General features: G+C 51.5%; 1 protein-coding gene across 2 annotated transcripts in view; it reads left to right on the forward strand.

Annotated features, from left to right (window-relative positions):
- The first annotated feature begins 110 nt into the window (after positions 1-110).
- Positions 111-13392, forward strand: part of ANXA6 (annexin A6) — a 48649-nt gene continuing 35367 nt past the window's right edge. For both annotated transcript variants that reach the window (XM_027077405.2, XM_027077411.2), the window contains exons 1-2: positions 111-253; positions 10536-10579. In XM_027077405.2, coding sequence (XP_026933206.1) covers positions 10562-10579 — 18 coding nt within the window. In that variant the 5' untranslated portion in view covers positions 111-253; positions 10536-10561. The remainder of the gene's footprint in view (positions 254-10535; positions 10580-13392) is intronic.

Here is a 13392-nt window from a genome sequence, read left to right on the forward strand (position 1 = left end):
CCGCTCGGGGCTGGTGACATTCTAAGATTCCAGGAGCAAATGAACTTGGGGGGTGGGGCTGGGGGAGAGGAGGCGGGGCGAGCCCGATTGGCCTTCGCGCGCCACGTGTCCTGCGGGGGAGCAGCCGCCCTCGGTCCTCCCGGCCCGCCCCGCGCTGCTGCTCCTGCTCGGCTAACGGGCTCCCACCCTGCGAGCTCCGCGTCGCGTCCGCTCGTCCGTCTCCCAGTCGGCTACAGGAAGCCTCCGCCGCGCGGTGAGTGGGTTGAGGCCGGAGAGGGGATCGCTTCGAGGGATTCCCCTTCCTGGGGGCTGCAGGGACGCGGGGACGAACAATAAACGCCCAGTCATTGCTGACCTGTGCCTCCCGCGAGGCTCCTGGGAGGGGTGCGGGCAGGTGGAGGGCGCGGGCAGGTGGGGAGCGGCGGCGGGGCGGGAACGCGAGGGCGCGGTAACCCGGGAGGGTCGCGGGCTGAACGTGCCTGGGGGAACGCAGTGGAGCAAATTTAGAGCCTCGAGCGTAGAAGCAGAGGCGAAGGCGCTCTGGCTGGGGGAGGGGAGAGCAGGAGGGGAAAGGAGGGGAGGAGAGGGGCGGGCGGACCGACCTGCAGCGGGTGTGGTCCAGGGGCTGGGGGCAACCCGGCAGACGCAGAGCCGGGTGCTGGCCGCGCTTTGAGAGGGGGCGGGGGCTGGAGAGACTTAGAAGATCTAGGGTTGGGGACAGCTGGACGGGGGTCTAAGGACCCGCAGGGAAGGGTGTGGCTGAGGCCAAACGGAGACCGAGGCTGCAGGAAGAGTCAGTCATATCGTACAGCCGCTGGTGCAGCGGTTTGTGGGTGTTGTTGGAAAGAAGGCTCTGTGTGCAGACCGATGTGGGGGACTGGCTTCTTCACACCCCAGGGACCCGCCCGTCCCCTTTGGATCACCGCTGGCCTAAAGGAGACTTGGAGCTGGGCTCGAAGGACAGAGGCCCCACCCTTCTTTCTGCTCTCCGGAAGCCCATTTTAGGCCTAACCAAAGCTCTTGGGGCTTCAGATAACTCCCAAAATACCCGCATGGGACTGAAATACCCTGAATCCAATCCCAGCTTCACCATCAACTTTCAGTGTGACCTTGAATCCGTAGCTTTCCCTCTCTGAGCCTCAAGTTCCTTTTCCAAGTCCAGAGCTGATAAACTCAGACCCTCTTGGTGGAAATGATGGCTATCGTTAAAATTGATTTGTCAGCTGCAAGGAATGATTGCAAGTTTGGGAAGTCTTGATTACAGGCTTGGGAAGCCTGGGCGACCCTTGTAAGCCCTGTAAGGGGAAGGGGTGGGGGTAGGGGTGGGGGCTTTTGCTAAGAGAATCCAGCCTTTGCTTCCTCCCTCCCTTCCTTTTCTCTAAACCCCCTTGGGTCTTCCTGACAATTCCAAATTTGGCCATATGGCTCCCGGGTTGGTGAAAGGACTCTGGTTTCCTCCTTCTGCTCTTTTCCCTCACTTCCCCCGCCCCACCCAAAGCACACCTTAAATTGCTAGCCCACTGACCCAGGAGGGATATCCTGTCCTGCTTGGCCCTCCAGGTGAATGATCCATCCAGCTGCAGCTCCCGCAGACCTTGCCCTTCCAGCTGGCAGGCCTGTGCCGTGCAGAGGGCACTGGCCTGGGAGTCATGGAAAGCAGGGTTACAGTTCCAGGTGCTGGAGGGGTCCTTGGGCAAGTCCCTTCCCTCTCTGGGGCTTAGTTAACCATCCGTAGCAAAGGCTGCTCAACTGGCTGTCGCTTTCAGCGCTGGTGTTCTAGGATTCAACTGTTCTAGGACTTAGGATTCTGGGAGTTGGGTGGGGCCAGGGAGGGAGGCACAGGCCTGCATCCCCCTCTGCAGCTGTGACAGTCACTCATCCATCTTTCCTTGCCTTCCACCCTTTGTTCCCAAGGCACTGGCTGCTCAGATTCAGAAAATATTTGCGGTTTCTGAGTAAGGGCCATAGCTTTTGCTGGGGCAGAATGTGGACACCAGTGTGCAAAGGAGGGGGGCTGTCCTTTGGAAGTGCGGAACCTTGCCTATTGGAGCTGACCCCTGGGACGGGGCGGGGGAGTTCTGCAGTGTTGGGAAGCTGCCAGCCTCTGGAGCATCTGCAGTGCAGCACCCAGCAGGAGCCTTGGGCCACCAGGCTCCAGCCTCGGCCCCAGCCTCTGAGTAGCTGGGGCCCTGGGCACATCTACCCTTCTGAGCGTTAGTTCCTTTCTCTGTAGAGGGGTAAGAGATGCGTCCAGGGCATCCAGCTGGTAGAATGGGTGCAGGCTGCATGACTCCTCATGTTGTATTATTCTAGGATTTTCTGGGGAGGCCCAGTGGTATCACTTAGCCTCACCCCACCCAGCTTCTCCAAGATACTTCCTGGGTGGGGACAAAGTGCAGGATGTGGTCTGTACCCTGATTTCTGAGCATGCAAGTCCGGGTCTTGTCCTCACACCCGCCCTCCCTGCACCTCCACAACGGAGGAGACGGAGTCTTTGGGAGCGGGGACTGTTATGCTTATAAACTTCTTGGCTAGGCATCCAGCCACTGCATTTCCTTTCCTCCTGGGATTGAGAAGCTCCCACAGAGACTGGCTAGGGAGAAATGACTGTCTTGGGGTTCTTTGAGCTTCAGATTGCCCTCCTGTAAAATGAGGAGGAGGTTGATACCCTCCTGAGATTATAAGACAGCAGCTGTGAGAGCGCCTTATAAACTGCAGAGTGCTGTGCCCAGAGAAGCAAGTGCTACCGTTGTCATCTCAGAAGGGTGTGGTGCTTGAGAAGGCAGGTGACCTGAGCCTCAGGTTCCTCATCTGTAAAACGGGTGTCCTGGTGCTTCTGAAATAATAATAAAATCGTAACCTGCATTGTTTATTGAACCCTTCCAACTTGTCAGGCTCTGGCCGAAGCCTTGATATATTACATGCTGTTACCATGCCTATTTTGCAGACGTGGGAAGTCAGCCCTCAGAAGTTTAGGGAAGAAATAATACTAACGGCTAACGTTGTGTTTCCTGTGTGGCAGGGCCACTTCGAGGCTCTAGATGTGTCTGTCTTCTTTCTGTCCTCGCCAGCACTCCTCTGAGCTGGGCACCCTTTTTATCCTGTTTTGCATACGAGGCTAAGTACTTGCCCAAGGCCAAACAGCTCCCAAAGTGCAGGTCAGGCTTCACTGTCAGGCAATGGGGCTCCAGCGTCTGTCCCATTAGACACTACACATTGCTGTCTCTCACAAAAGTGACCTGAATTGGGGTTCAAACCCAGGCCCATCCAATTCTAAACCTGGGGCAGCCCGAGGATCTCCTGGGGACTTGTCCAACCCTGAGATCAAGGGTTCTGAGTCAGGAGAGGGAGAGACACTGCTCTCTAAGAAACCCGAGTGCCTCCAGCTGGGGGGGTGTGCCCAGGCACAAGGCCAGGAATGGCATTTCCCCTGGCTTCATCAAAGGCTTGCTCCCCAAGGACTGTGGGGCTGATCCTGGTGTCTTCCTGCAGGCTGGGGGAGGAGCCATCAGGAAAAGGGGAAGGGAAGGACATTGATTTTATAGGCCAGGGGCCTCTGAAGTCGGGTGCACACATCCTGGGGGGCGCGAAGATGATTTTCTGGGGTACAGGAAGAGACAGGCCTCTTCTTACATATGCCTTTAATCTCATGCTTACAAAATATATTTTTATCGTGATGAATGCTCAATTTTTTTTTGTTGTTTGTTACTGGTGGTATATGAGATCAAAACAGTTGAGGATTACTGCACTAGATTGCCAGCTTTGTGTGGGTGGGAGACTCATCGGTCTCAGTTTTTATTCTATCCCCATCTCCAGCCAATGGACAAGCTCAGTAAATATTTTTTGAAAAATGAGCCCCTGCTTCATCACTAGTTTTCTTAGTGACATTGGGCGAATAATACTTAACCCCTCAAGTTATTTCCTCTCCTGGCTATATAATGAGGAATTAAGCACAGTTTGAGGAATTAAGCACTAGCCTGGATGTCCTCTTACTGTATGATTTTTTTCCCCACAAGGGGGTCACTAAGAAAGTATTAAAACAGCTCAATGTATTTCACCCAACAATCCTTATGAGTCATACCCTATGCTAAGGGGTACAGCAAAGAAGCAGGAACGGTCATTTTTAAGAAACAGTAAAATCATGATTCAAAAGATACAAAAATGGTCATGTGCCAAGATTTTATTCTACTAACTTACTAATGACTGGACAGGCAGATGTTAAAACCAGCTTGAAAGAGAATCAGTAGACACTTTTTTTAAAAGGAATTTTCAAATGGAGGCAAACTGGTTTTTCTGGCAGAAGGAGAGGGGAATTAATTGGACCTTTATCAGAGAATAGTATGAGGGTGTCTATAAGAATTATTTTATATTACCACCATTTACCTACAAATTACCGAGCTGTAAAATAACTCAAAGACAGACAGGAATCAGATAACCCGGAGGGTTTGAGGTAGATTTTTTTCCTAGAATACCTTGGAGGAAAGCAACCTCCCTCTATTTGAGGAGTGGTAAATCCAAATGGTTGACCCAAGCCAGTCTAATATAGGTGATTTCTGAGTACTATGGGGGGTTCAGAGGCAAGAGAAATCCCTCCTGGCTTCCTGGAAGAGTTGGAAGAATCACCTAGAAAAGTTTTTAAAAATTACCAAAGCCTATGCCTCACCCCAGAAACCAATGAGTCAGAAGCTCTGGGCATTGACCTTACGCTTTGGTAAATTGGAAAAAGTCCCCAGGTGGCATTAATGAAGCCAGAATTGAAAAGCACTGGTTTTGATGCTAGAAGGCTGGATAGAAAATGCTGGTAGAAGGGGTTGTGTGGGCTTAGTGGGGAAGGAGTGTGGTGGTGGGTGAAGGAGAGAGAGGGGAAGACAAATCAGGAAGGATGTCGTGAGCCTTGGATGCTGAGCTAAGACGGCCTGCATTGAAAGGAGTCCCTGGGGACAAGTGGGCAAGGAGTGACCTGGCCCAAGTTAGAGTCCCTAGGCCTTAGGGGCACAGAGGTCTGGCTGAGTGTGTGACCTTCCAAGTTATTTTTTTTTAATATTTTTAATGTTTATTTATTTTTGAGAGACAGAGAGAGACAGCAAGAGTGGGAGAGGGCAGAGAGAGAGAGAGAGAGAGGGAGACCCAGAATGTGAAGCAGGCTCCAGGCTCTGAGCTGTCAGCCCAGAGCCCGACGCGGGGCTCGAACTCACAGACCGCGAGATCATGACCTGAGCCGAAGTCAGAGGCTCAACTGACTGAGCCACCCAGGCACCCCCCAAGTTATTTTTTGATTATTCTCACATTTACTTCCCCCCACACACCTGGTTTTACCCCCTACGCTCAGCATTGCAACCCTCCCTGAAAGCTCTCTGTCTTCCTCCAAAGTAGGCAAGACACCTTTGGAGAACAGAAATGCTTTTTTCTTACGCTGGTGTTTCTGTTCAGTCTGACATCTCCTGTCCCCTCTATCTGCTTTATTCCCTTGAAGTCCAGACTCCTGATTGTGCACATCTATCAGCCTGAACCCCTAACATGTGTCTTATAACTGTATATATGTGGCACAAATGCAACAGAAAAGGACAAGGTAAAAAAAAAAATTGAGAAAGTTGTAATGTTTTTGTCCTGCACCCCAGTGGCTTGTAGTGTACCCCACTTTGGAGACCACTGCTCTGCAATGATGACCTTGATAACAGAAGCCACCACTTACTACACATTTAATGTGTTCCTGGCCATGCTGAGTATTTTACCCACCTTAGTTTATAGAATTTTCACCAAAAACCTTAGGATATTAGCATTTCCCAGATGCAGAAACTGAGTCAGAGAGAAATGACAGAACTTGCCCTAGGTCATGAGCTAGGAATTTTCTGGAATGTCTGGAGTTTTTTTCCCTTTATAAATGTTGGTTTATTTATTTATCTATTTATTTCTTTAATGTTTATTTTTGAGAGAAAGAGGCAAAGTGTGAGCCAGAGAGGAGCAGAGAGAGAGAAGGAGACGTAGAAACCAAAGCAGGCTCCAGGCTCTGAGCTGTCAGCACAGAGCCCAACACGGGGTTTGCACTCACGAACCCGTGACCTGAGCCGAAGTGAGAAGCTTAGCCGACTGAGCCACCCAGGTGCCCCTGATGTGTCTGGATTTGAACTCAGGCCATGCCTGCAAAGCCTGCGTTCTTGATTACGATGCCACTCTGCTTCCACTGTAAATGTTTGGTTTTATCATAATAAAAGCTACCATTTATTGAGACTTTATTCTGTAATAGGCACTGTGCTTAGGGCTCTTCATCTGCTATTTCATTTATTTACCAGTACTTGAAGATAAGTTTTACGTGCATTCTGCAGATATGGAAATTGAGATTCAGTTAAGGTAGTTTACCTAAATCACACACTGGGGGTGGAGCTGTGACTCCCAGCGAGGTCCTACCTGAAAGCCCACACCTCTTGCATGATTTGGCAAGACCCTTCCCCTGTCCAGCTTGTGGTTTCCCAGGTCTTGCACTTGGTCAGTGGTAAGCCATAAGTCCTGCCAGCTCTGGTGTGTTCTCTACCCGAGAGCATTCCTCCTGGAATCAGTCTGGAGCTCCCAAAGGGGAAGGAAGGAAACTTGATTGCTTGCAGGCTAAAGGACTAAGGCAGGGGGGTAGCCAGAGTAGCAAAAAGCCACTGGGAGACTCTACCCTTGAATAGATTAAAAAAAAAAAATTGGGGGGATACCTGGGTGGCTCAGTCGGTTAAGTGTCCGACTTTGGCTCAGGTCATGATCTCATGGTCTATGAGCTCAAGCCCAGCATCGGCCTCTGTGCTCACAGACCAGAGCCTGGAGCCTGCTTCAGATTCTGTGTCTCCCTCTCTCTGCCCCATCCCAGCTTGTGCTCTGTGTCTCTCAATAATTATTTAATTATTAAACAATAACTAATAATATTTATTATTTATATTATATAATCACATAATTATTATCAGATAATATTTAATAATTAAATAACAATTAAAATAATTGTTTTTTGAGAGAGAGAGGCATGCACCCACATAGCAGGGGAGGGGCAGAGAGAGAGGGAGGGAGAGAATCCCAAGCAAGCTCTGCAGTCAGCACAGAGCCTGACACGGCTCAACCTCACAAACTGTGCGATCACGACCTGAGCTGAAATCAAAAGTCAGATGTTTAACTGACTGAGCCACCCAGGTGCCCACCCCCCGCCCCCCACCCTTGAATGGATTTCTGGAATGATCAGTCATCATAAGCCCTGTTGCATATCCAGGTCAGAAGAGGTTCAGCGTTCCTGGGAGGAGAGAGGCACAGGTCTAGAATGGCCATACCTGCCAGTCTTGTGAAGCTATTTCAACCAGGATGATAAGACTAGCATATTGGGTAGGGGGGAGGCTTAGGGATAGAGAAGAATCCTGTGACCTGGGAGAGAAGCCCCTGAGACTAATATTCTAGATTTTGCTATGAAAATTCATGGTTGAAATCTATAAAAGCCTCTCTCATCCACTCTGGATTTTCCCAAAGAGAGAGTGATATTATCCCCATTTTACAGATGAAGAAACTGAGGTCCAGAAAGGGAACCTGGCTTGTCTGAGGTTACAGACAGATTGAGAATCAGACCTAGGTCTTTTTCTTGGGCCTCTCCTAATATCCCATTGCAGCCAGGGTCCACAGTGGTGTAAGGGCTTATGACCTGGGGCTTGGAGGCACAGATATTGGCCATTGTCTGGGCCTTGGCAAGTTACTTACCCTCCCTGAAATGCCTTTACCTCATCTAGAAAATGAGGGGCCTGAAGTAGTGGATGGTTAAGAGCCCTCTGGGATTCTGAAATATTGTATATAACACATTCATTCAACCAATTTGAGAGGTACAGTCTGGGTTGCTCTGGGAGGGGTCAGAGACCCTTGTAAAGCCAAGGTAGATGGCGCCTCTGATTAGCACCGGGGCTTCCCTAAACCCACAGAGGAGGGGCTGTTGGAGATTCAAACCCCTCCCCACCCCACAAATGGCCGTCTCAACCTCTAGTTCTGGAAGAAGTTTGCTTTTTGTGTAGACACAAGACGTGCACTCACATGAAGCACACACAGACTGCTCTCTGAGCTGAGGATATTTTCCCAAAGATTTGGAGGCCCTTCCTCTAAGCCGTCTCTCCTTGGAAAGGGCTCTCGTCCAGATGGGCCTGGGCTACAGCCAGCAGCTGAAGTTTCCAGCAACAAGGCCAAAGGAAAATGCTTCCAGACTGGAGGTGCAGGTGACAGGCCTTAGCCCTGCCTGCCTCAGCGGACTTCCCAGGCCTCTTTCTGTCCATTTCTATGCTGGCCTTGGGGATCCCTCACCCCCTGCCCACACCATGCCCCAGGCCTGGGAAACCCCTGAGCTGGCTCCCCCACCAGGCCCTGGGGTAGACTTGGGCCCCCCTTCCCTGGGGGGGGGGGGGGAGTTTCCATTTCCTGGTGAGAGTTGCATGTTTGTACAGAGGGGCCCCTGGTTGTCAGGGAAACAGCAAGGTTTCCTCAAGCTCTGCTGGGGTTGCAGACAGATCTCTGTCCTCTGCTGTTCACTCCCAGCCCCTCCTCCTGTCTGTCTGCTGACTGCAGTGTGGGGGACTCATGATCAGGCACTGGGGACACAGGCAAACACGACAAAGCCCCGTCAGAACTTCCCACCAGTGCAGTGAGTACCTGGCCTCCTGTGCTCTGCCCTTGACTTCAATTAAAATGTCTCCTCCTCCAACAGTCCTGCAAGGGAGCAAAGGGAAAGCCCCAGTTTTGTACTTGAGATGACCTTGAACTCAGAGATGAGCAATATGCTGAAGGGCACGTAGCTAATAAGTGACAATCCAGTTCTGTCCACCTGACTCCAAAACCTGTGTTCTCTCTACCGTGTCACACTGTCTCTAGTGCCCCAAGATGGGAGCAGGATTATGGACTGAGGTCAAGGGCTGACTTCCCCTAAGTTTTTGTTGTTGTTGTTTTTTGGGTTTTTCTTTTCTTTTGGTGGTGGTGGGCTACACGGAGAACGGGAAAGCACTGAGCTAAAATGCCACCCTGGTTTCCACTCTTCTAGTTCTGCTCCTTGTAGGAGCTGATTGAGGTTATTATTCTTACTTTTAAAAAGTAACACACAGGGGCGCCTGGGTGGCTCAGTCGGTTGAGCATCCGACTTCAGCTCGCGTCATGATCTCATGGTTCAGGAGTTCAAGCCCCGCGTCAGGCTCTGTGCTGACAGCTCAGAGCCTGGAGCCTGCTTCGGATTCTTTGACTCCCTCTCTCTCTCTGCCTCTCCCCTGCTCACCCTCTGTCTCTTTCTCAAAAATAAATAACTATAAAAAAAATCTTCAAAACTAATACACAGACATGGTTTAAAAAGACCCAATCGTACGGTCCTGACTGAAACGGAACAGACCGGCCCTTCCTTCTCCTCTTGTCCCCGGAAAATTGCTTCACTTCCATCCCTGCGTTCCTGCTGAGAGTGCCCATTAGCCTGCCCCGCCCCTGTTCTTCCCATTTCCAAACCAGTTACAGCCCCTTTTTCATTTCTTTTTTAGGTAAGACATTTTTGTTCCTTATTTCTTCACTCTAGACGCTGTCTCCTACACCCCCTTTGATCAGATCATGTGTCCCATTTGTCCTATCAGCGAAAAGTCCTCAGTGCTGGTCCCCTGCCTCCACTCCCTGCTGCCACATTAGCCACAGTGGGTCCATTGACCACACTGCCCCCAGGGATCGGCATGGTTCTTGCGATCCTCTGATCACTCAGCCTAGGCTTGTACCCCGTGTCACTCTGTCCTGACCAAGTATTATCTTTTCTTCTTACTTTTTGCCATATGCATGTTATTCTTCCCCATTATGGAGTAAGCCACAGAAAAGCAGGGCTTTAAAAATCTCTTTTACGGATTGCTGTGTCATCAGTGCGTAGAGCAGTGCCTAATCAGAGTAGACGCTAAAGAAATGCTCACTGACTTCCACAGGAACGACAGCCCTTCAGATATTTGCAACAGGTGGCCCAGAGCCCTTTGAGCACTCTCATCTGTAGAACGTTAAGCCCTGGCCTCTGGAACCATTCTTGGTGACTTAGACATAGAACGTGCGTGGTGCAGATAGCATGGACTCTGGAGTCTGGACTTTGTTGCATTCATCTTTAAGCTGTGTGACTTTGGGTAAATGGTGCAACCTCCCTGACTCCCCCCATCCTCCATTTCTTCCCCTGTGGAAAGGGAGAATCTGGTGCTGGGAAGGATCGCTGTGAGGGTTAAGTGGGATACCTGGGCAAGTGCCCTGCACCGCCTGGGGGAGTCGTGCAGGTCGGTGGTCGCTCCCTGTCTCCTTCTGGGTTCCAAGTCTCTTTCCCATCCAGGTGTGAGTATCTGGACACAGGCTAGTCTGTTCATTGTCTTCTGAAAAAGGCATCTGGCCCTGAAGCAGGTCAGGGGGTAATCTAACCAAAAGGGCTGGACGCAGCTGGAAAATAGTAGGGGGAGCCTGCCTTCCCTTGGGAGGAAAGATGGGTGAGGAAATTGGGGGAAAGAATGGAGGGGACCAGATCTCACGGGTCTCTTTCTTCTCCACAGTGTTATCTGCTGCAGAACCTGATACCATGGCCAAACCAGCACAGGTAAGGAGCCTTTCCCCTCCTGAAGCCTGTGCTCTGCCTTTCCTGGGCTTCTAGAGTCACGAGGCCCACTCTGCAGATCCCTGGTACCTTCATCCAGAAAGGAGCAGGGGAGGTTCTCAGGCTTTGCTTGCTCCTGTTACAAATCACATCCTTTTTCATTGCAAGTGACCAATGACAGCATATAACATCCTAATCAGATGTATATTGGCTTATATGACTGAAAAGCCCAGGGCTTCAGGTTGGGCTGGTTCCAGGGACCCAAATGATATTGTCAGGATTCTGCCTCTGTGAACTAGAGTTCCTCTGCATGGCGTCATTCTTGGGCGGCTCTTCCCTGATTTGGTGCTCTAGACACCAGCTGTCCTAGGCTTCCATTTTGCTTCCTGGGCAGCCTGGAGGAAACAGCCTAATTTATTCCCAGTGATTCCAGGAAAAGTCCTACGTTTGGCTCTCGTTGGCTGGGCCAATGGTAACTTGGATTCAGATGGTAGAGTTGGTCCTACCTGAACTACACGGCTTAAGTGGTTCCCCAGGGAGATGGCTACCGGGTAGGCAAAAGCATTAGAGGGTTCTCTCTGCTCTGGAGATGGAAGTGTCCCTTGTCACGTGCACCTGGGATATCCTGGCTTGGGAGACCCCAATGTCTCATGCTGCATGACCACTTTGCTGGGCAGTAGAAGCTAAGGCGTGGTGGAGCTTTTACTCCTGGGCGTGGCCAGGATTGGGTTCCGTCCTTGGGCAGAGCTACGTGTCATTCTGTGCCACGGTTCACCTGAGAGTGACCCTTGTTGGCTAGCCTTAGAGAAGGAGATAGGGCCACTGCAATGATGATGACCAGGAAGGGAGAATAAAACCAAGGGGGCACCTGGGGCACCTGGGTGGCTCAGCAGGTTAAGCATCTGACTCTTGATTTTGGCTCAGGTCATGATCTCACAGTTTGTGAGTTCGAGCCCTGTGTCCGGCTCTGCATTGACAGTGCGGAGCCTGCTTGGGATGCTCTCTCTCCCTCTCTCTCTGCCCCTGCCCCACTTAAACACACACGTGGGCGCTCTTTCTCAAATAAATGAAAACATTTAAAAAACACCCACAGGGGACACCTGACTTGGCCCCTTTTGCTCCTCACTTCAGTCACAGAGCTGCTGGCCATAGACCTAATACAGGAGCTGTGTGATCTTGGGGGAGTTCTGACTCTCTCTGGGCCTCCCAGCGAACAAGGGCCTTAAGGGTACCTATTCTTAAGGATATCTTCACAATTTTTGAAGAGCACAGTGTATCATGTGATATAGGATCCATACTCAAAAAAGTCCTAGCTGTGACCTCCCTGTCAGCCTCTGAGGAGTGCACTTACACAAGTGGTCTCTCTGACCAGGAAGAGAAAGTGTTAGTGGTTATGGGCAGAGGTCCAAGGCATAACTTGCTGTTCCCCATTTCCCATATGTAGTCATGCCAGAGCTGTTTCTTGGGAGGCATTCAAACTGCAGGGTTCTGCATGACCCAAGTGGACTGCGCAGATCCTGGGAGGTCAGAGGGGCCAGGACCTAGGGCACAGAACTTTGGAATCCTGTTCCAGTGCTGCCAGGCCACACTTCTGCCTGGCTGACCTGTGGTTTCTTGTTGCCATGGACCAGGGGGCAGTAGACAGTCTGCAAGCAAGAGTCAATGGGTGGCAGAGCCTTAGAGGTCCCTCATCCCGTGAGATGAGCTGTTATCCCCCATTCATGGCACGCATGCTCTAGTGGAGGCATAAAGGAGCTCTGTGGGCACGCAGGTTGGGGAAATTGGGAAAGGTGCCTGGAGAGAGCTACTGGGTAGGAGCAAGGGGGCTGATGTGCTCCAGAGGGAGGGGACAGTGGAACAGAAGGCCAGAGAGAAGTTGATGTAGGGTGTGCAGAGCAGCAACAGTAATTTGGCACGCTTGGGGTGCAAGGGTTTGGGGAGGGGGAAGGTTGCCGAAGACAGTACCAGAAGGTCTGAGAAACCCTGCGCACACGTGCACAGAACCAGCCGCTCACTCTTTTATCTGGTCCAGATCACCCCCAGTGTTAATTGTGCTATTCTCCCAGTGTTTCCTTCTAGAAGTGGTGAACTTGAGGCCCAAAGATGTGAAGAAATAGCGTGGTGTCAGAAAGGCCCCAGATGCATGGCTCTGTGGCATCCATTTCACAGGGATGTTCTGGGTTTGAATTCGATGATGGGGGATGAGAACACTGAGGGCGGGGCAAAAGGGGCAGGTGCCGGTACCTGGAACTCTAGCAGCTGCAGAGATGAGGCCTGGGTCAGGTCTGGTCAAGGCTGCTCTGAGGTGGAGTCCTGGCCGGGCAGCCATCTCTCCGGGTGACATCAGCTCTGCTCCCGGGAGGCCTCAGGCTCCTACTCTAGCAGCAGTTGGGGTGGGTCCCGAGACCTCAGAGCCCCAGGGTCCAGGCTGCTCACCAGCTGGCATCAGGACCTGATGAATATTTCAGGGTGGAAAATCCCTTCTCTGTTCTCCCCTCCCCTTGGCCATGGGTGCTGGAGGCCAGGAACCTGTCTGCACGAGGAGTGACAGGCCATCTGGGTGAGCTGGAGAAGAGGGGACAGGTACACAGACGGCACCTAGAGATGCAGAATTCTTCAGGTTGGCGTGAGGATGACCGATGGTGGGAAACCAGGCCTGGGTGATTTGAAGGACTGTCTCCTGCTTCTAAATGTGACCAGTGCTAGGGCCCCCCATCATGTCCCCCTCTTCTAGTGGCTGTGATCCTGAGGGACCCTCCTGGGATAACTAAACTGGCCGCTGTCCCCTGGAAGAGTTTATTTCCTTGTGCAAAGAC

Source organism: Acinonyx jubatus, chromosome A1 (assembly GCF_027475565.1).
Source record: "Acinonyx jubatus isolate Ajub_Pintada_27869175 chromosome A1, VMU_Ajub_asm_v1.0, whole genome shotgun sequence".
NCBI classification, from domain to species: domain Eukaryota; kingdom Metazoa; phylum Chordata; class Mammalia; order Carnivora; family Felidae; genus Acinonyx; species Acinonyx jubatus.